Source organism: Pempheris klunzingeri, chromosome 7 (assembly GCF_042242105.1).
Source record: "Pempheris klunzingeri isolate RE-2024b chromosome 7, fPemKlu1.hap1, whole genome shotgun sequence".
In the NCBI taxonomy this organism is placed as follows: Eukaryota; Metazoa; Chordata; class Actinopteri; order Acropomatiformes; family Pempheridae; genus Pempheris; species Pempheris klunzingeri.
Genome location: NC_092018.1, coordinates 7369116 through 7393772, shown reverse-complemented (window position 1 = coordinate 7393772; position 24657 = coordinate 7369116). Strand labels below are relative to the sequence as shown.

General features: G+C 39.2%; 1 protein-coding gene across 1 annotated transcript in view; it reads right to left on the bottom strand.

Moving 5' to 3' along the window:
- Nucleotides 1-24657, bottom strand: part of grid2 (glutamate receptor, ionotropic, delta 2) — a 442371-nt gene that overhangs the window by 143847 nt on the left and 273867 nt on the right. Inside the window, exons 5-6 of the mRNA XM_070834212.1 lie at nucleotides 10684-10737; nucleotides 3026-3199 (exon numbers count right to left, since the gene is read on the bottom strand). Coding sequence (XP_070690313.1) covers nucleotides 3026-3199; nucleotides 10684-10737 — 228 coding nt within the window. The remainder of the gene's footprint in view (nucleotides 1-3025; nucleotides 3200-10683; nucleotides 10738-24657) is intronic.

Below are 24657 nucleotides of genomic sequence, written 5' to 3'. Positions count from 1 at the left end.
CATTTTTAGACACTCACTGATTAAGGTCATTCTCCATCTTTACCACAAAAATAAACATTTATATTTGCCTCATTCCTAATCAACTCAAAAACTGTTTATTTATTTATTAACCTTGAAAATAGTCCGAACATTAAAATTTTCAAAGAATATTAAAATGTTAAAGAAAATATTTCAGTGCATAAGACTGCACACTGCCATTACAATGGTAAATGACATGCTGCATTTATCAAAAAAAGAAAGAGTATAGCATGTATACTTGAATAGAAAAAAAACCACACTCCATATCCATATTCAAACTGACGTTTTTTCCACAATGGTAATTTCTTCCTGAGCAATTAACAGTAACACACACCCACACATGCAGAAATATCTAAATGTACACATATAATTGAGTCCTAATTAAGTTGTTACTTGACAGACCGGACAAAAGAAAAACTATAATGTCAAGTTTATCTCACATCTCACTTTCCGCTCACTTTCTCTCAAACTATCCTTGTTTTCACAGTTTTGTCTCAGCCTTTCACTTGCTGTCTTTGTGTGTCTATCATTCTGTCTCACTGTCTCTGAGCCTATTGCTTTTTCTCAGAAAATGAAAGTGAAAATCTACTGCTCTACGGGGAGCTCGAATGATCAGTGGGTTCTGCTCTCCAGGCGAGCATCATATGTGTGTATGTGTGTGTGTACTTGTGTGGTCAGCCTGAGTTGATATGCTTCAGTGCAGTGTGAAATTGGGCTTCTGGGCCACTCTCTGACCGCTGAGCTGATCTCTCTCTCTCTCTCTCTCTCTCTCTCCCCCTCTCATTCCTCATTTCTTCTCTCTCTCAAATTCAACCACTCACTCACCCACTCATGCACCCACGCACACATACACACAGGATGTTAAAGTGAACATGTGTACAGTGTGTTTCAGCTGTGCATGCACAGTGGTTTTTACCATCACTCTTTCAGTCAGATGCACAAAAACACATTGTCCTTGACTGAAATGAGTTGCACTCACATTCACACACATACGTACACACATGCATGTTCTCTGCCCTCCACAGTAGAATGAACACAATCGACTGGACTCAACCCAACAAATAATGAATATGTTGGAAGGGCTTGATTCTTGATAATAGTTTTTTACACTTGAGAAGCACTTGATTCATATTAAGGGACACAAGACAAGCTTTATTTATGTACATCACTCAATGCTTTAGGGCCTTTAAGGAGTTAACAATGTTATTGCAGTACTGAGGCGCTGCATTTTGCATACTGTATGGAAAGGAATCAACCTTTTAGATAATCCCACAACAACATTTATGTATTTCGCTGATTTTTAACCTTTTAGGCATTTTTTGTTAAATGTGCTATTTTACCATTTTATTTCATTTCATTAAAAAACTATTAATGACACATTACGTCCATTCAATGATTGCAGTGGGTGATAGCAGAGCCGTCTTAGGACTTGAAAGGGAGATATCCACATAACCATGTTTGTGCTTTCAATGTACTTCCAACTTTCATTAAATGTGTTCCCCCAGGGTCTTATGCATCCACATAAATCAACAGCACGTTAATTCAATTTCATATTTTGTCTTGACACATAAACAAGAGTGTGTTCCCTTTTCTGCACTCTATTTGATGGCAGCTTGATGACTCACATACACACAAAAAGGGACAATAATTGCATACATATTGCCACCCTGGGGGATCTATTTAAAAAAAAAAAAAAAAAAAGCAGCAAAATAAATAAATAAAACACTGAGTAAAGATGATGTGGAAGAGAGAGAAAAAAAATGTCACCGTGTTTTCCATGATCATACTATAAGATTAACTGTGTGTTCTATGGTAAACATGCATAAGCATGTGAGCTAATTTTTCCCAAAATGATTACGGTTCCAGGTAAAAAACCTTAAGGACAAAAGCTGTGACAATGTCAAATCAGCAAGCAAGTTATAATGGGAAGCTTTTGGATTGGGAGACATGTTGAGATGTCAAACTAAAACAGATGTGGAGCACCGGGGTGCAAAGTACTTTGAGTTTTTGGTTATTTTGAAATGAAAACTCAGATATGAGAGTTTAAACAAAATACAAAGGCAATTTAAGAGTATTTCAGACGGCATGTGCATGTACAGCATGAAACTAACCTATACATGCATGAGGGTCACACCTCTTCAATATAAAAGCATGTCATATGTTAAAAAGAAAAATAGCTTGGACATTGTTCATGTGAGTGATATCACTGAGAACCATGCTCTGCTTTTTTCTTCTTAAGTCTTTTACATGGACGCACTGTGTTGTGCTGATTATAGAGCTGTTTTTTATTGGGGGCAAAGTTGTCCAATAATGCAGTTGGCCATCAATTGACTGCATTCCCACTGGATATCCCTCTCCGCTTCAAGTAAAAGAAAGACTTGATGAATGGTTTAATGATGTCTGGCTCTTCGGTAGAATTTGTTTGGTTGACTTTGTTTTCTTTTTTCTGATCACTCATGATTAATTATACTGCAAGGCAACAATACCACATGGCAAAAGACAAGGCCAACAGGAACCCTCTACAGTAGCTTTGGCTATTTGGCTAGCTCTAATGTTATTGACTGCAGCTGTTTGGCGACAAGTGAGCAGCTTATCAGCTCACTTTAGGTGTGCTGCTGTGATAACTTCATTCACTCTTATCTACAGAGACAAATACGGTGAACTGAACACTAACTTTATGGGGCATCACACAGCCAGTTCATCTCTGACAATGAAGTGTGTAATCACTATTTCTTAGGTCATGTTGATATTGTCATTACTTTTTACCTAGCTATTACTTACAACTCTCAGCTTTCTTCAACCATATTTCTTCCATGGCTTACCTTTTATGTCAAAAAAGTCTCATGTCACACCATTATCTTTTTAGCCACTAAATGCACACATAATACACACAATACACAAGTGTTCATTGCGGCCAGGTACAGAATCAGGTACTCTCAGTATGACACTTAAACTTGTTTTGAACATAAATCTAGTACCCTTATTACTTATCACCAAATCAACTCACCTCCAGCTGCTGAGCCTTGGGATTTTTAGGGTCACAGAGGGAAGTGTTAATCCTGTGGTTGTGTTTGACACAGCGCTGAGTTGTGTTCTGGGGCATTGGGAATGTCTGGCGCACCAACGTCAGCCGACCAATTGACTTCATAACCAACTCCTGCAAGTCGTAGTCTGTGATCTCCTGAGAGCGTGGAAAGAGGAAAAGGATGGTGGTATGGAAAGATGGAGGAATGATCAGGGTTCAGAAAAGGAGAGAGTGGGGAAGAAGTAAAGTAGAGAAGAAGAGAATTTGTGACAAGAAAAATATAAAGAACACCACAAGAAACACTTGTTTGGACACCACTCCACAAAAGTTCCTGTAAAAAACAAATATTTCTCATTCATACTCAAAAGACATATATTTTGTCTTGTATGTCATATTTTATGTGGTTTAAGCCTTGTTTTACATGCTCTACTTATCACACACTGTGCAGGAAAAAACACTGTCTACATCATCTGCAAAAATAGTTATTAGATATGAAAGGTAGATGTCAGCAGATGGAAGGAGGGAGAGAGGAGAGTAAAAAGCATGTGTGTGTCTGTGTGTGTGTGCGCATGTATGTGTGTTTGCACGTACTCTGCATGTCCTTGCAAAACCTTGGGGAGGAATCATTGCTAATTTTAGCCCTAGGACACAATCTCTCTCCCTCTCTCCGTCCATGGATCTCCATCCATCCTCTGCAAGTGCAGAGGGTCATGTGGTGATGAGATGAGAACTGACGTTTATCGTCCCTGGTGGAGGTAACACTGCCACCAACTGAGACAGCCTTTGCTTTCTTTGTATATGTGTGCAGTGATTGTCTGTGTTTGTGTGTGCTCAAGTGTGTCGTGTGTGCACAGGCCAGTTTATGTGTAAATCTGTGCGGATATGCTTTCATGAGATTGTTTTTAAGGCTTACGATCTTGCAAAAACCCTTTGATTGTGTTTTATCTTCACATGACAGCCCGCTACACAGGATGGATGAGACTCTGTCTACAGACCACGCACATACATAAACAAGCAAACACACACACTTCATCATTAGTGAGGGGTAATATTATAGGTACCACCAGTTCATTGACTAATCTCAATGGATTTTATTTGAATGTAATTACTGTATCGTTCATTAGGGCCCGTGGGTCCTCATGGGATGTGATCAATGGTGATTAGAGGTAGCATTATACAGACTTCCTTGGTATAGCTGTACTCATCTGCTTTAATTAGGCTGATATATGGCCCTCTCTCTATATGCACAAATATGCATTTGCTTTGGAAATCAAATTGATGCTATTTCGGATATTATAAATAAAGTATGTCAGCTTTGAGATTCATAGCAGAACATTTACTGTTAATTTCAAAGATCGTGCCTTTTTTTCCCACTGCTGTCAAATCTAATTGGATTTTCTTGAAATACAATTGTGAACTGAGAGCTCTGGATCTGGACAATTGATTTAAATAATTAAAAACGAGATAAAACTGAATAAAGGGGTATTTATGCCTTGAAGAGGAATTGAAATAATTTAACAGGTTTAACCTTGTATGAATGTCCTGTTCTCTGAAGTATCTACTTTCTAAACAGTTCAAGTAAGGAGTCTATTTGCTGGCATTTTCAGAGTAAAACGTGGCAAAAATCCCAAACAGTAGCTCACATAAAAACCCTGAAGGGAACTGAATTACAAAGCCAACAAAAAAAAAAGATGCAGGACAGAGAGAAAATGCTGAAAATTGCTAAAAAGGCAGATCTGTGGGCCAAAAGAGAATTAAGATTCACAGCGGGCAGTCAAGGGCATGCAAAGAAACATCAGCAGGCAAGAATTATCCCGAGTACCCTACTCAAAGGATCAAACTCAAATATAGATGCACCAAAGCAGGGGCATAAACACACACAGAGACATGCTGAAATTTACATGGAAAGGTAATTTTGAGATTTGTCCATCTTACTCATTTTGTCATGTTCTGTTGGCCTCTTCATCTCCATCTCTCTGGGATAAACTAAATAGACCTCATCTAGTATGACTTTTAGCGCAGGCTTGCTCTAAAAGCTGTTAGCATTTTAACAGGTGAGACTAAATTAGTGTGACACATACACACACACACACACACACACACACACATTGACATGAGGTAACACATTAAACCACTAATGCTCTCATGCACAGCACATCAACACACGCTGGGAGGGAGTACGTATTGGTGCAGAGCTGACATTCACCTCACATTATCTAACTGCTCTATTTAACTTCTCCCATAACTCGGGCTACTTACTGTCAAACTTTCATGGGCTTCTTCAATCAAAACATTAAACTAACAACAACATAAATAACATACAAATTCTCTATGAACCTAAAGAGTTTAGTTTGGTATAACTTTGTTTATAAAAATGCAGGGTGAATCAAATCAAATTAAGTCAACAAGCATGTAATAGTCACTACGGCTGATTAACCTATTAACAGCTTGAGAAGATCCATCATCACACTCACAAAGCGTCACATCTGCCTAGATTTCTATTCAGTCATTCAGTCCTAATCAGCATTTGAACAAAGGTAGCATAATTGTTATTGTGCTCTGCCCCCTTCAAGCTGAACAATCAATATCAAATATCAAAATCTTTCAGTCCTGAGGATGGTTGAGTGGCCCCCAACAACTGTGCAGCAACTCCAACAAAATGAAACCAGAAGATTTGGTTAAGTTGTAACCCCTAAAACGCCCTGCAGCTCATATCTGGAGTGAATCATGAGCTGTTTAATCCATAAACTTGAAGTTTTAGTCTGCAGGCATCCCCATCAACCTAAACCTATCACCTCTCCATCCTTCCCTGCATTCCCCACAAGCGCCACATCCTCTTCTTTAGTGTTTTATTTTAAGATGAGAGTCAAAAGAAAAAACACATCCCTTATCCTCAATGCTTGTTGGCACTTCTCTCCTGACCCCTATACTTTTCCCTCAACCCTTTCTTCCCTCAACCCCTCCCAACGTCTCCCCTAGAGACACTAAATCCCCCCTTCTCTCTCTCCCTCGCTCTCATCTGTAGATGAGGGGGAAAAAGCTGGTTTTATTTATTCTTCTACCCTTTCTGCTCCTCCTACTCCTCTGCTCACCCTAACAGTTCCTCCCTGTTCTCCTCTTGTGTATGAGAACACCATATCCCTCTGTTTTGCTCGTATTCAAAGGTTCAAAGTTGTGAAAAACAAAACAAAACAAATCCAAAAAAAAGCACATCTCATTTCATTTGCCCTCTCCTCCCTCTCCTCCACTTTTCGCAATTTCCCACAACAGCCCCTAAATGTCTCCTCTGGCTGTGACTCTTCTCAGTCACCCCCTTTTCCTCCCATGTTTTTGGACATTTATAAGCTGGATAATCTTTATCTGTTTTGGGTTCAAAGACACTGAGATAGGGCATGTCTTTCCGTCCTCAGATACTAGCTGATGGAGATGAAGGATAGTGGATATAGGACGGTTATGGAGAAAAGTGTGACAAAATAAAACAGTGTGCAAACGCTTTCAGTGTTAAGTACAAGGTACAGAGTGCACACAGTACAGCATTAAAATGGCGATGGATTACAATGGCGAAAGCTAAATAAATCACTGTCATGGCTGTTACAGCTCTCATATGAACAGCAAGAGCAAAATTGTGATCAAAAAGTGTCTGATTCAGGTCCAGATAATGCATATAAATCGGGATAGAAGTGTCAGACTTGCCTTGAACAAGACACAAAATATCCAACAGCTCCTGGAGAGCCGCTTAAAAACAACAGTAGTCTTAGATATCTGCAGTCATACTGGGCAACTTCCAGCTGTGCACAGACTGTGCATTACTGTTAACTCGTTCTACCGCGGCAGGCACCTCTGTAACTGAAACTAAGAATGCTCTTTAACTTAGCTCAGTTTGAAACACAAAATTACTGGCACTTTGTATCTTAAATTTGCTTCTAAAAAACATTGAATGACATTGACCACTATACATGTTTGCGGTTCGTACAATGGGTTTTGATATGATTTCATTAACTAAAGGTTTGTAGAACATTCTTAAACCACCGAAGACCATAATAATCCTTCAATTATATTCGAAGCATGAAAATCCCCCAAATTTCAGTTACATGGCTTTCATAGGATATCATGCAGATATGTTAGAGCCAAAATGAGAGAAAAGCCTAATCTCGTTTCATCTTATTACTATGCACTTGTTCCCTTGAGAGACAAAAAGGCAGAAATGAATGGAGAGGAAGAGAATAACCAAAAAAAGTGTGTGAATGGCAACAGGAAAGATCAAGAATGATAGCACAACCATGAAGAGATTCAGAATAAGTGGTGGAGTTATCCTCCACACTTAATAGAAAGACATAGAGAAAGAGAAGCCATGAGTGTCCCTTATTATTTCTACTCCTCCTCATGCTCATCCTCTCATCCTGAGCAGAACGAAGTAGATGGGGAGAGGCAGGATGATCAATTATGAACTGTGAACTCCCCCTCTTTGGGGCTGTCTGACTGCTGGCTGTAGATAAAGCAGAGTTATGACAACCATACAGTGCCCTGTCATCCATAATAAACCACAGGGAGGGAGAGCACTTTCACACATAGGAATATTCATTCTCCAAAGAACCAGCACTAGAAGACATTGCGTATGACAAAATATTGTAGCCACTCATCCATTTTAAAGACTCTGCTAGAGGACTTCACATAGCCTATGGTGGGACAACAGTCTGTCACTAAATTTCAATCTTGATCTTGATGTGCAGAATTTGGACATCATTAAAAAGAGGGCTGTAGTGCGTTTCTGTGATAATCTAAATACATTTTTGATTTTTACCACAGCTTAGAGTGAACAGAAAGATGGGAAGGACACAGGGAGGAAAAGTCCCATCAAGTATGGCCTCCTCATGAATGCCTTAAACGGCTTAGCATAAACATACATTTGTAATCTAACTGTATTCTTGCACTTTTTTAAATAGCTATCCCATTGCTCAGATTGCCCAAGACCACTTCTAGCAACGTGATAGCAATGAGTGAAACTGCAAATGTTCTATGGCTGCATGAAATGATATCTTCTCAATATGGTATGGGAAAATATAATGCAAAATGTTTTAGAGTGAATGTTTGCAAAAATGTTTGCAGTTTCAACTCTTGATCAGTATCTTGGCAAATATATGTTGGGCAATGAGCTGTGAGTGGAGGTATCTGAATCTAACTGGAATGTCTACATCTTAGTACAGACAGCCTGAAATAAGACGGATAAGAGACTTCAGCCTGCCTGTTCTGCCTATGACCCAATCTGGTCTCCTCCCATCATACTCATTTGCTCCACTGATTCCTGCTGCATTTTAAATGACATCTTAAACTGTGATGGGACTTTCGTTTTTGTCTTAGAAGCAAACTAGCAGGAGGCAGAGCATGAGAGCATCATGCCAAAAACATGACGGCTGTCAACACTTCAGAGTCAGGGGGCAGAAGTTCTGTCTATTGTGGGACATTTGAGACTCGAAGTGTAAAGATATAAACTAACTGATTTAATTTGATGGCATTAACATTTGTAACATTAACACTACCAGGTTCTATTATTACCTAAGAGACTTCTGTTAGCTCTGTTTTTGCAATGAACCAACTGCGAGTGCTAACCAGACAGTATCACATAGTTACCACAAGCCAATACAATGCTGAAATCTAAAACAATAGAAAGAAGTAATCGTGGTGTGATTAAACCTCTGAACTGACATTTATTTATTTTGGATGCTTGTTTTGATCTACAACTATAATATCAGTAAGAGAACATACTTAAGTAATATTCAGCCATTGCTTAAACACTAACAGCTGAGGGAGCATTGGCCTGCTAGACTGCATTTCACCAGTGATTCCTCAAAGACAGCAGGTACTAAGTGTTACATGGCTACATGTTGCTAGACATACACACAGGCTGCAGAATGACATGCTAAGCATTCCAGAGAGGCAAGTAGGTTTCTGCCGGGAAGCCTGAAGAGTATCAGACAAAACTAGATGCTTGAATTGATGCAAAGCAGTAAAACAGTCTATCAGGCCACCAGATGTGAATTTAGCCTACCGGGCAGTCAAGTAATGATTAACTACTCAGTAGGCTGCTTGGCATTAACATCTGCCAACCAAAGTGTACAAAGACAGACATTTCTTTTAAGTGAGTGTTACATTATAGAATGCCATCTATTTCACTTAGCAAAGGAGACACATTTAAGTAGCATGACAGACACTCTGTGAAGTCAGTAACTAATACAGAGTGGTTGTTGGGAGCAGATTTATCCACATTTTTACCTCTGATAAGCCTGCCATCTTCATTAAAGTGAAGGGATGAGGGGCTCTTTCTTTTCCTTCACTCCCTAGAAGTACTGGCATTTTCGAAAATGCAAAAACAATACTGTGAGGTTGTCTGACGTACTTGCAGGGATTGTGACAGTGGTACTGTAGCCTCTCCTCTACATCAAATATGAAAAAATAGAAACCTTCATAGAGCAAGATTGATATTCTGCGAACATCAGAATAACGACTGGTTGTCCCTGTGCATTAATGGAGGTCATTCATACTAACATTTAATTCAAACAGAAACACTTTACTTGCATAATTGATCAAGTAATAGGACTGCAGAGCCTTGTGGCATTTTGCAGCAGTGTGACTTGAAAATGGAACAGAGAGAGAGAAAGAAACTAAAGCATCTCAGTAACTTTTCTTGTTGTCTACCATTTTGGGTTTTTCAGTGTTCCTACAGTAAATATAGCCGCTTGTGTGTATGGTGGTGTCTGCGCACTAATTCGTATATATGAGTGTGCTGCAGCATGGGCCCCATGCTGTGCCCTGCCAATGTACTGTATTGCCTAAGGTTACTAAGACAGCATCAGCTAGCAGTGTAGCCTACATGCATACCCAAACACACACACACACACACACACACACACTAACACACACACACACACACACACACACACACACACACACACACACACTAATGTAGCTGATCCTGCTGATTTTGTAAAAAGCACTCCTCATGAAGCACGATCAAAGATGTGTTTCCATTCAAAATGTATATGAAATCACAGCCAATATTAAAATGTAATCATTTTCCTCTTATGACCAATAGTCACTCTGATCAGTGATCATTGTGAAGATGGATTACAGACAATCAGGACTAAGGCATTTGACTTTGTGGACTGTCCGTGTTTGTCTGCTCTTGTTAATCCAGACAGCCCTTAAATAGAAACACTGATTTTAAACCGGAGAATATATGCTCATCCAAAATAATTCTTCCAGGGTTACCATTGTCATCTATGAAACCCTTGAATACAGCGGCTCTATTTTCAATAAGCTGTGAGTATAAAAAATATCAAATCTTTACTGTATCGTTTTCATCTGTGGTGCAGATGCAGAGCATGCAGAGCAGCAGGTGCTCACTAAAATAAACTTAATTCCCTTTTGTCATCAACTTTTGTGTGTTATCGGACGAACTGATGTGAAACTAAAGCAGCTTAAGTCTTTATAACTCTCCTCTCTCCTTCAAACACTCAAGACAAAGAAGAGATTGAAGGGGTTTTGGATCTAAAACCATAAATATTCTCAGGATAATTGAAACAATCAGGTGAACTGAAGGCACATCCAATATGTGATCCATACATCACTTGCATGGCACCCACCTCATTAATCAGGATCCAGTGGCAATCGAAGGCCACCAGGTTGGTCTCCACCACCTGCAACACAACAAAACACACAATCGCATTTAGAACTGAGACACAAGATGTGGGAGTTATGAGACAAATAGTTTTTTCTATTTTAAAGAAAAAAAAATCTGTATTTTTGCTTTTACAGATATTTGCTGGCTCGGAAAATATAATTCATGGTAGCTGAAGTGTGAACATTATGGAAAAGAACATTATGGAAATGTGTGAGGCTGAAACCTTGTATCAAAGGTGCTCAAGTTATCACTCAAAAATCTTTTCAAACATATGCAGATATGGCAAAGCTGGTTTGTGTGTGAAAAATAGTCACGAACACCCACATAAACACACACGTAAATCTCAACATTAGTTCTCACTAATTTAAAGAGATGAGACAAACTTCTGAGGGTACTCTGCTTCTATCTGTCCCTGCCTCTTATACACACACAGACACACACAGACACGCGCACACACACGCACACACGCACACACACACACACACACACACACACACAGCCTCAAAATATATACTTACTTCAGCACAGTGAAAAAATACCCTTTTCCATGAATTGTTAATAGTGAAACTTAAATATTTATATGTGTCAACTCTTAACCAGTAACTACACAATCATTAAACAATGCAGCAAGGACACTTTGCGTCTAGAGGGAGCAACTGCACACACAAGGAGAAAAAAAAAAAAAAGTAAAAAGCAAAAAAAAAAAAAAACAGAAGAAAACTGGAGCTCCAGGCACACAAATGTACACGCATATGTACATTTGCACATACATCTCTAGTATGTTGTCATCCATTCCCCTGTATAGAGCAGCAGTACTTCTCTTTTACCTCTTTCTCTATCTGCTTTTCCTCTAGTATCAGCAAACTTGGTGTCTAATGCCCCTCAGCCATTTTCTCTGACAAGCATGAGTGTAACATCTCTTTACTCATGTTAGTCTCATCTTCTCACCCTACCCTACCCTTCCCCTTATACGTCCTCTTTTCTACACCAAACATAAATGCATAAGTGAAGCACACATTATGAGAAGAACTACTTCCAGTACTACTGACAGTGAGATCCCTCTCTCAAACTGCTGGGAAGTTTCATTTATCGGAGCACATGTGTTTACTTTTGCTTTCTTCACACAGATGGGCATGAGTGTAAAACTGGAAAAAAGCTACACAACATTACTAGAATACCACTTAAGGATAGGTGAAGGGTACATTTCTAAATAAAAAATGATGGTAGTTCGATTAACAGCCTACACTAAATAGATATAGCAAATTGAGAAACAGACATTCTTGCGTAGCTCTTTTATCATCTTTCTCTGCTAACCCAAACCAAATAATATGCAATTTATTCCCCATTCTCTTTCTTTTCTTGTCTATCATTTCTACCACGTCTCTTATTCTTTACCCACCACCCTCTTTGATAACAGTTCAAGGCAGGTCGCTCACTCTGTATCATTTCATTTTGAAGAAAGATGAGGGTTCACTCTTGTTACCTTGCTTTTGACTTTCTTTTGTCAGAAACACTTGTTTCTGCCTTTCACCTTTTTCTTCTCCCTCCCCATCCCATCCGACCCTTTGAATTTGCTCTCTTATTATTGCTCCTGCCTTACTTCTCGTTCCATCATCTCTGCTCTCTTTTAATTGCTCACTTCTCACTCTGTGACTGCACCAGATCCTTTCCTTCCCTCACTCCACCCCCCTCTCCCCTTCACTGCTGGTGTAAAAATATACAGTGCTACTCGTATATCATTAGCTATAATTGTCTAGGTGACTATAGCACCGTGTGTCATAAAACACTTTTTAGCCGTAAACAAAAGGCAACAGCTGGAGAGGGTGACGGAGCGTGGCTAATAGTGGTTTAATCTCCCACAGAGTCTCCATAAAACTTCATCATTATAGCACCAACGGCTGCTGTAAAACACTCTACAGGAAACATTGTTGCGACACATACAAGGAGTAAGGCAGGAAGGAGAGTGATGGAAAGAGGTGCAAAACTAAATTTTTGCCATAATTTTTCACCATCTCTGTTCATCTCTACTTCTGCTTACTCCCTCAGATTTAACTTTGTATAGGAGTGTAGCTGAAAACTAAACAATGAGAATCATTAGAATACAGGAGGATATTCATCTTTTTTAGTCCTCTCTAGCTATTTCTGTCTCTATCTATTGGAGCACTCAAAAACAACGAGCAGTGAGGGAGCAAGGTAAGCAATAGAAGAAAGGACACAGGTTTGGCAGGCTGTTCTTCTGTTCTCCATTTCTCTGCTCGTCTTTATGTTTATATATATATATATATATATATATATATATATATATATATATATATGCAAGTGTTAGTGAATGCGAGTTCCAATTCTCCCATTATAACTTCCCTCTGGCAGCCGTCTGGACAGATGTTTCGGGCTAATTAGTGAAAGGGCAGACTCCTAACACTAGACGTGACTCCTCGGGGTTTGGAACTGAGTATCAATACACACACTCTCCCTCTCTCTGTCACACACACACAATATATTGCCACAACAAATACTGCAGCTAACTTCCAAAACTGCCTTGTTTGTGTCCATGTGTATTTGTCCACACACCCAAAGTGGAAAACTACCACAGTCTTGTTAACAACTCAGCGCCAACATGGCAGGTAGGAGTCGTTCCCTTAATGCTACCACAGAGATCCTTCTGACCTCTCTGACTAACTACAAAAAGCTTCATTTCTGCTCAGTTCTCACTCTCTGAAGTCAGAAGATCAAACAAACACCAGCTCCATGGTCCGGGACAAATCCGACCACTCAGTGTGTCAATATGAGTAAGCCTTTTCTCAGTCTGAAAGCAGAGAAAGAGAACTGGTCTGTAACACCATACCGCTGTGCACCCCAGGCTCATATGTGTTTTATAGAGTAGCCATGATACAGTCAAACATCATTTTGATCCAGTGATCAAACCTGTCACTGTGAAAACCAACAAAGAAAATCGTTGGATTCTGGCAAAGGACTTCTTTTGACTGACATGCAGAGTCAAGGTTTGCTGCTCATACCAACGCATAACTTGACAAAAGCAGGGGAATAGATTTAACAATACTTTACACTTACATTGCATGCTCACACATAAATTAATATAAACACACAGATCGCTCTTTAGACAGTTGCTCAAAGAAACACAAGCAGACAAGTATAATTCCAAACAAAATGATTTGGAGTGCTTCTTTTACAGAAGGCCTTATCCACACTTTATAATGTGAATATACCATGTAAACAACTGTTCGTGTGAGAGGGTAAGAAATATTAATGGAAAAGCTGATATTGCCTAAGTCCATTGTGGGGGATGCTTGAAGAGGGAGAGTGGGCGTTGCTATTGAATCAAGTATTCTAAATTGAAAATTAGTTGTGTAATTCAATTTCATGCACTATTTGTGATCAAATCAAGCAAATAGCCTACAGCCCACCCTCCAAACTAGGAATATCCACACTTAAACATGCAAGCACAAGCTGTGAAAGTACTGACACACATACAAGAGTTATACAAAGACATTTGCGCCGATAAATTTCTACCACTGATGCATTATTTGCCCAAGGAAAAGACAATTTTATTTGTTGTCCTATATGGTTATGCATCCACTGATGCACTCCAAAAATTGCCATGCTATCAACCGGGTCCATCAAAGCCTGCTTTTTGATTATTATAATTAATGTGTGTTTAGGTATCTCTGTACGTGTGTGGGGGATAAGGTGTCTGGGTCTTGAGGTGAGGGAGTGTAATTACTGTTATCATCTCACACCCTTCATTCCAACTGAATGCTGTACGATGGAAGGCAAATCTAGAGAGAAAGTAGAACAGAGAGATGGGAAGAAAGTGGGCATGGATGAGACAGGAAAGGAAAGACAGATAGAGAGGAGATGTTGATTGAAAAAGAAAAAAAACAAAGAGTAGCTTTGTGTGCTGTAATTGCCAGAAGACAAAATCAGTAACTAATGTAGTGATGTCTGTCTTTATTGGATTTCCCATTGATTGAGTGGTAACATATGAGTCAGGATATCATAGCAAATCGAGCATATCAGTTCGTGATTCGTTCCCCCTTTCCTTTGTAACTACTCACAATTTTGCATACCGTGTTGCAACGTGTTACAGATGAAGTTTTATTCCTTACCATTGTGCTGCTGAAAAACTAAGTGTTCCAAGGAGTTAAAAATCTTATTTCAAATGATATCTATATCATATTATACTACAAAATACTATTAGCTAACAATAAGCTTATATGGCTTCATACAGATAAGTGGCAATGAAAACATACACATAGCAGGGCATTCAATCAAGGTTTCTGTTCAACACCAGGATTTCAAAAGCAGAATCAGAATTATTAAAGTATCAAACCTATTAACTGTATGTATTTCAATCTAATAATCACATTGCGTTGCATACATACGAAAGCATTCCAATCCATGTATTTGCAGAGATGTTAGTCTGTCCACCCAGCCCCCACTTTCCTAATTCAACCTACCAGCATGCTTGTGTTACTGTCAGTCCCTCTCAACTCAGTTCTACATTTTCCCTTTCATCAATTAGTGAGCTGTGTAACCTCTTTGCACCTTCCTTTATCATTCCTTTGCTCTCTCCTACCTAATCACAGACTCTTTACCCCATGTCTAACTTGCATGTCTCATAAATCTGTTCAAAAGCACATTAAAACATTACCACTACTCTGTGAAATAAGACGAGTAGTTTACCCTCTCGATCTCTCACGTAATTTTCATTCAACCCATCGCTCCCATTCAAAGTCCTCTTCTTTCAACCTCCCTGTTTATGAATTGAGCATTTACTGCATGCTAACTGCTGCATTTTCTCCCCGATACATCATAACTGCTGCTTGTCAACGCTGCCATTTAGGCTTAATGCCACTTGCCTCACTCATGCTCCCACAGTGTGCCTTATGCATGTCTGATTGTGTGTGTCTTGAGTTCAAGTATGTGTGTGTATCTATGTGGATATGCGTGTGTTAAGAAGAGACAAGCAGAGGGAGGTGCATTATGACACTGCTCTGCTCTATGCTTGGCAGAGCAGCACTGAGCTCTGATTGATGGCATGCAAAGGCAAATATAAATATACACTTACATGTGCACAATCAGGACCACCATTGGCATGCATTCTGTTAGCACACTAGCTGCTAAGACTAGTTATCCAAAGCCATGTGTTTCTTCTTCTGCAATTACTTTGAATGAATAAACTAACACAAATGTCATGTAGAGACATAAACTCACTTCTACACATTTGGAATATGACAGCAATGACTGAATACCCATTCCATTTCCCAGGTCATCACTTACTTTCACTCTTTGTCATGCCGGTCTGGCATCTGATACAGATGCAAAAGGAACCCTTTAGCAGCTTTATGAGACACACCGGTCCCTGACTATCTAATATTGCCATGCACATACTAGACCTTCCTAGTCACTGTAATACTAACAAATATGTAGTTAATGTTCTGAAACAGTCCCGTTTTTTAGGCTTAGGCATCAAAATGACTGGGTTTGGTGTTGGTTTGGGTTAACTTAAGTTTCACTTCTGTTTTCATTTGGGACATCCTATTTGAAAGTCCTGCTTGACCTATCCACCTTTGGGGTATGACAGCTTGACAACATGTGCTAACTAAGCAGCCAATCACGTTGATGTTTGGTTACTTTGCTGCAAACTGATGCCATGACAAATGATGTTAGAGAGGAACCGCGACACTCGTCTGCACCCCTCTCATCAGAGAATGGACATGAGAAGCTATGAGAGAGAAGCTACAACATATCGCCTGCAGTTTTGTATACAGATGTGATTTCCATAACACAGTTTTCCCCCGAATATTTCTAAATGATGGTCCTAAACGATAGGACCTGCATAAATCCAAACAGAGGTGACAGACCTTATTCATATATCAGATTGCAAAGTAATAAATATCACTTTCGCAGCACTGTTGCCCCCATGCCACTGTGCACATTGATCATCCCTCTGAAACGTCACTGTGACATCTGACATTGGTGTGACATTGACTGTATTTTCTATCAACACAATCAAAATTGAAGGATTTTTTTCCACCAGGGGCTGGCCAACGTAGACAAGTCAGTTCTCTTCTCAGTTAACTCAGTAATCCAGTTCTGTGTAAACTTTCATATCTCATATCCACCCACCCAGATCTCCCTCCAGGCCTCCTCAGTAGAATTTGTCAATCTTTATACTACTTTATACCACTTTGCCCTATGGCGTCCCATACAGATGCTCATACAGCATCTCATACAGACACCAAAGGGGGGTGTCAAAGTGTTTGTATGAGTATTTGACAACCTGGGAATGACAACAGTCTGGACTGAAGCAGTGAATTGTCATGTTAGATAGTGTCTTTGGAAAATAACACTGTGTAGTATGATTTAAGCGTACATGGTTTGCATGTATGAAGTGCAGACACACAAGGTCATCTGGACAATTTGTAAGTTTTATATCAGCCACAGAAATAAACAGTCATGAATAAACGCTCAGTACTTTGTGTGTGAACATAGGACGCAGGCAAGACATCAACGAATCTTGCCTATGGCCTATGTTCATATACTTTTGGTTGCAAGAAAAATGTAGTGGTTAAGGGAACCCTAAGTAAATGATAAATCTAATATAATATAGTAGGGCCACTCTAATATAAAAAGTATACACTCATGGTAGTGTAGACTGAGTAATGGCATACATTTTGATGAAAGTGTTCAGTGATTGAGTTGGACAAATGGTACATGATTAATAAACCAATTAAAACAAAGAAAGAAGTGCTGACAAAGTTTTCAGTCCATAAAAAATATTAAGTAAAAGAAAGGCCTCCCGTGGCATTTATGACCACATGCATGCCACAAATGTGATAGTGACATAATTGTCTTGATTTTTACATGTGAGGTTCACATTCTAGTATGTTTTGTTGCATCTCATGGCAAGAAATTGTCACACTACAAAACAAAATGTCAGTTCAATGCAGATAACTTTTCCAGCCTCCAGTAGTTACACACCTAGTGGTCCTTGTCTGCTAAATTGCACTGGCTTGCAATAGAGGAAGCAGTAGCAGAATATTTTCCAAAAGCTTGCTTGTAGTAATGATAGCCATAACAACATATTTGAGCTCTTTTAGTATGTCATAGCTCGTTAATATGCACCCAGAATTGTCAGACACAAAATGAATGAGAAATGGATGCTTCTGACGTAGACTATGTAAACAGCATGCACCTTACTGACACATACTATGTGTTTTGGTGAGAAACTCTGCATAAACAAAGCTGCTTATTTATAGTTAAAGATTTGAAATGTAAGATAATTGAACAGTACACAAATGGATATTTATTCAGGAAACAGAGGGCAATGTAACTAAGTCTTGGAAGCAATGTACCATACCATGACAAGAGTCAGAGGGGTGTCAAAGGCCTGTGTGATTCCTCCCAACAGCTAATGACTCTAAATCATGACCATTACTGTTTGTTTAATTAGTCTGATCCAGTTGCAGTCACACACCAATGGTCTACAAAATAGTCATAAAGGCTGTGCTTGAATGCTAGTGAGACAGAGAGATGGGGAAAAGAAACCAATATTGACGGGTGCAAGTTTGTGTCTGTGTGTGTGTTAATTTGTGTGTGAGTTTTTAGCGATTGCTCAAGAACAATGTGTCTTTGCAAACTCTATTTGATGAAGTCTCTTATTCCATCTCTCTGGCTCTCACCCACACACACACACACCCACCCACCCACACACACACACACCAGCACCAACAGTGAGCTGTCACACTCAACAAAAGCCACCAAAGCTCATCTTGACAAGGTCTCGCCCTGCTCACCAACCAACTACACACAACATTGCCATTATTGATCAATCACTCACTTTCTGATCAAAACAAGGGAAAAAAAGAGCTGCACTCGTTCCCTTTTTTGTCCTTTCAGCAGACATTTCAGCAGCTAAATGTTTCTCTCTCTCACTTTCTCTCTCTCTTTCTCTATTATTCTCCCTGTCTCATCTCTTTTTCTTTTTCTGTCTGACATATAATATGATGCTAGGTCAGCGAAAGTCTTTGATAGTATGTGTTGTGATGGCAAAAGGTAACAGGGCCAACATGTAAGACATCTATCATCCTTGAACTGTGTGTGTGTCTATGTGTGTGCGCAGAGACACACAAGACTTTGTGGGTATGTGTGTGAATGTTGGCCTTTCAGCTTTCAGTTTATTGATCAGACCACAGATCCGAGCACTGCCAAATCCACAGAGAGAATGTATAATACATACACACACGCACGTACATACAATTGGACACATACACCACAACCAGTCCCAGCAAATCTGACAATATGCAACCTGACATTTAGATATGAACAGATCAATGGCTGGAACAAATAGAGTAAGCTGTCTTGATTGGCCTAGGGTAAACAGTTGTATGTGTGTGCGTGTGAGCGTGTGTTTGTGTGTATGTTCTTTAATTGATTTACTAAGTGCTTTTTTCAGTAGTAAAGGGGGCTAGAGGGATTGTTTTCATTTCATACATTTAGTATGCCTGTCCATAACCCATATTAAATATCAATCTACCCATCAAGATGCAGTAGGGAACTTGTTAATAAATCATCTAGATTCAGTTCATAAACTTGCTTTCTGCATAATTTTCACCACATTCACCAAGAGCTTCAAAAATTAACCATTTATGGTCAGCCAAGCCTTCACTGAATTCAGAGTCGGCAGGACTCTCATAAGTTAAGGATTTGTAAACTGTGTTTTAAAATACTTAACCATGACATTGCAAGCAACAGGTGTATAAGACACCTCCACCTCAAACTAAATACAACTCTTCCATGTCAAGATTATTTGATGAATACTCCTACTTCACAAAAAGCCATTGGGGTTACTATAGTAAAATGTTGTTAGTGAGACTCTGTACATTGTAGATATTTTACACATCCAGGAATGGGCCAGTAATCCCAGGTAATGTCTAGTCATCTTGATGTGATATCAATACAACTTTAAAAGTAGAATATGAGCCAAAAGAACAGACAGTCATCTTTACAATATTGGCTTTTATTGGCCTCTGTAAAACATCTTCACAGCAACTGCTGCATCAGAAAAATACCCAGCATTAGCTCACTGGCCCAACTGACAATAGGTCATGTCAGTGCAGAGAAAAACAGGGCAGACAAGAGATGAACACAGGTGAATTAAAAGATTAACTCATGCCCTAAAATGCCAGATCCCATACCAACTGCAATTGCCAGCGGCAATGTCAGATTAGAGGACTGAAAGGTTGGCTGTGTGTGTTTGTGTGTGTAAGAATGTAAGAGAAAGACAGATGAACATGGATTGATAGACAGGGATAAAGGAAGCTTGTATACATTTGTATGCATGCTTATGTGTTTGTGATAGAGAGGGAGAATGAAAATGTGTGTGTATGTCATGTTCTGAGGACTTTTTAAGCACCAGCTCTGCCTCCACAGGTTGGCTAGTCTTTGACCTAATAAAAAATGATTCCTCTACCTCTTTATATCTGTTTGCTGTCGGTCAGTCATCTGTCCGTCACTCCCTTTACCCCTCTTCCTGACTGTACTGAAAGGTACACCAAGCCATTCATGACACCAAAAATAGGTTTATCTTCGCATGTCAATCGTGTCAAGCATGAACATAGGAAACCAAACATTACACAGTCTGGAGTACTAATTCAGCTGTTGTACTGCACATACGCGCAGAGAGAGTCTTACCACAAAAGTTCATGATAATTTTTTTGACTGAGAACTGAGGAGTCTGACAGAGCAGGATCAGGTAATTTCCAAAAGACAGGGAGCAGAAATACAGGCACAAAACAGTGAAGTCACAAAGCCCACTTTTCCCATGCTGGATTAAAAAAGACAAGCTAGCTTATCCACAAAGTGACAAGATGACGAACGTGAGCCGATGAGAACATGCACATGCAGCTATCGCCCCTGAGTGAAATACATATATTATGTAATACGTTTTTAGGGAGTAGCATAAGACACTGTTATGTTTTTCCCGGCACTTTCGTGTTAATCGGTGAATGACCTCAGTGATGTTATTTGCTAAAATAGCTGCTTGGGAGCACTACTTTTCTAGTAAAAACGTGGTTTTGTCTAAATTTTCACCAGAGAAGGCAGCCAAAAATACAAGGGACACCAGCCATTGAAAACCCTGAATAGAACAAGGGAGCAATGCAGCAGCATCAAAAAGATACTTTATATAGTAACAAAGTCATCAGTCAGAATTCACTTGCCCAGTACTCAATAGTAGCATGTTCCTTCCTAGCCACGTCAAAGGGTAACTTGTGTTAACTAATTTTAACTGCCATTTCACAGTGCAGCTAATTATTTCAAATTGTGGTTAATGTAGATACGTGAGTTATCATTTTACAAAAATTATGCCTTGGGGTTGGTTGAAAAACACTCAGGTTAGCCTAGAGCATTTTTTGCATATGGGGTCATTATTAAGTCACATTCTTACATAGGCTACATTAGTAAGCAGTGATGGCGTAACGACCTCACAGCATTAGATCAAGCAGTTACCAGTGGGAAGAGAGAGAGGTCATATTAGTTCACCTCATGATTGGCTGGTATTTGAGTGAGCAATGAAGGGAATAACCAGCTGTATATGGTGGAAAGTAACAGCTGTTATGGTCCTCAATTACACATCAGATCTAGCCTCCAGGGGTTGAAGCATATGCTAAAGTTGTCAGCCAGAGTAGCTGACCCCACTGTGCACTCATGTTTTACAGGTAACTCTGGCTGTTAACTGTTTTTTCTTGGCTTTAAATGATAAAAATGCCTTACATTATAATGTTAGAAAACTGTATTGTAGAACTGCTGTAAAGGAATGCTCTCAGCTGTGAAATTGAGTTGCTAATTACATTTTTTTAAATTAACTGACCCCTATATATTATTCTTTTGTGTAGATAGTTTTGCTATTTCTGACATAAATGACATGTGCCTTTCCTGCTTTGATCAGAGTTAATAAGCTATGCATGCTATACATGCTATACATACATCCACTTTTGCTTTACTTAGATATTAAGTAGCCTTTTTGCAGCAAATTAATCTTTTCAGAAAAAGAACAATCTTACCCACATGAGCCATTTTTTACTTTCAATGAAAGCACACTGTGCTGTATAATCATAATCATATTATGGTCATTTTAAAGATCAAAGTGGATGCATCTAAGTTATCAAAAATACTGGATGGAAAGCAAAACAGAACATCTATGGCAAGGACATTTTAGTCTACTACTGACTGACAGTGTTATTTACTACAAACAATTTCTAAAAAGGTGCAGGCTTTTGTGCCTGTATTTTCAAGCATCTTTCAGTTACAGAATGGTCCTTTGTGGCTCTAATTCTGAAATTTATGTTGCGTGACTATTATTTTAACTCATGGGTGTAACGATCCATCAATCTGGATCAGTGATCTAATAGCATTGACACAAAGCGAACACACAATATATCAATATCATCAACCCCTTAGTGTAATGGTGGAGAACACAGTTTGCTTTTTGTAAGTTGATATAAATTTAACTGATTGTGGTAAATGTTGTCTAAAATCGATCGCAGGCCCCTGAATTGAATCAACACAAAATTTTATCATGGCAGACTTTGTGATAACAGCAAATATAATGCATATGTCTAAAGAAGCAATATATCGTAATGTGATGAAAATTCTACACCCCTAATTTTAACCCAAACCATCCTCTTTTTTTAAAACCCAACCCAGTAGTTTTTGTGCCTAAACCAAACGAAGTAATTTTAGTGCTTACTGCAACAGTTTCAGAATGTTAATCACATGTTAACATGCCTGGTATGCCTGCAGCAATATTACACGATCAGAGGCATCAGCACTTGATGAACTGGGAATGAGAGCCATTTGGAATGAAGGGACAGCTGGAACAGTTACTCTGAGCATATGATATTGACACAGAAGGGTGCCATCTGCATCGCTATCAGATGCTAAAGGAGGTGACAAAGCATCAGTATTCGAGAACAAATTGGATACACATGCACCTGAACATGAACATATTGTACAAAAGTTAAAGATACTTTAGAAAATCTGGTTCTTAGCTAAATTGATACAGAGCTGCATTAAACTAAACTGATGTAAGCCATTTCAAAGCTGATGCAATGCAATTTGGCTATGGCTCAATTTCGGCAAAAATCTTTATTAAGGATTTTAAGCCTTTGCCTGTGTATGAATACCTTATACTTAACCATGCTAAGTTGAATCTACAGCATACCTACTGAGACAAAAGATGCCATCAGTAATTTCAATTACACTCATTCACAAAGGGGAAATTGTATTCCTTGTTGAGAGCATGTAGGGTGCTTCATAAATAAGTTATGAAACACAACTCCAACACAAAATGCCTTTTGCAAAATTGAAGCCATGGGGCACTGTGCGCTAAAATCAAAGCAAATAGATTAACTGACCTTAAAGACACATTGCATCTTCTGCATTTTCAATTATGAGATCATTTTATTTCTCTATTTCCTGCTGGGCCCTGTGGGAGGAAAACTATTTGACCCGGAGCCCCACCCTATCAGGGAGATGACAGGACAGTTTGCATGTGTTCAAATGTATTATTTCTATGGTTCTGCATCTGATAGAAAGAGAGACATACATGCTGAAGTATAGAAATTCAAAGTGTTACCAATACCACCAAACAGTTTGAGGAGAATAAAATGCAGTGTTTGGAAACTGGAATCTATGTGTGTGTGACACAGCACAGCAGAGAGATGCCAATTTTCATGATACAGACTTCAGTTCAAGCTGCAGTCAGCAAGATTCAAAGGCATTATACAGTATGATACTTGGTGTGGACCACCAGAACTATACAATGTACAAACACACAAAGAACTGCGATGTGAAATGTAACATAAACACTGCTGGGGAAAGATCGCTTTCATAATACAAAGAAAACAAAACTGTCTGTTGGAATGGAGACAGCAAAGTAAAGCATGGCCTCTGGTATAGAAGTCACACATTTTCCCAACCTAGCTGTCTACTCCAACCTCCGCCCACGAAAAGGTTTTAGTGGTATAACTATGTATGCTGGTGGTGTGACTATGTTGTTCTACTTTCACCTTTGTTACCGAGAGAGGACAGTCATTCAGCCACCTACACATGGTCCCTTCTCAACCAATAGCATTAAACAGCCTAAAGGGTCTTTGCACTTTGTTCATGCCATTCTCTTTTCTCAAGTGTTTGTGGCTAAATGCACTTAAGGTAAATCACAGTGGTTATAGACATATTTCTGTCAAGGATATATAAACTTAGATGATATGGTACATGAATCATGACCAAAGTTTTGATTATAAACAGTACAATCAGAAGAGCAACCTGTCTATTCAAAAATTCTAAAGAATTACAAGACAACATCTTTGAATCACACAGGCGGCATCCAAAGCTCAAATGAATCCCCTGTATTTTGTGCCTTTATCGGGTATCTGCATAGGCTGGGGTTTATAATGGCAATACTTGTGCTCTCTGCAAGAGCTAAAAAAACAAAGAAACACACAGAATTCATTCCACTAGAGTGTAGATGTCAGATGCTCCTCTTAAAAGCTGCTGTGTTGTTTGTGACCAGTCAGCCATACACAGTAAGAGGCTTTTGGAAAAGAATGCCCTTTGTCAACTGTTAGCAAGGTACAGTACTTACATCCACTGTGGCTTCTATTGAAACCTTCCATGCTGTTATCTGCTTCTATGTCTTTTCCCTGAGTCTACCATGCATGATCATCTCACAATTTGTACTTCTTCACTGCACGCACTCTCATTTTGCCTGCATTTTTCTCTCATATAAACTGCCCCTTTTCATTTCTGATTTCAGTGTGCTTCATCTCTCTCCGAACACTCTCTCTTTCACCCAAGACAATTCCAATTTCAAATCTGCTACATCTTCAATAGCATAAATCCCATTAGGAAT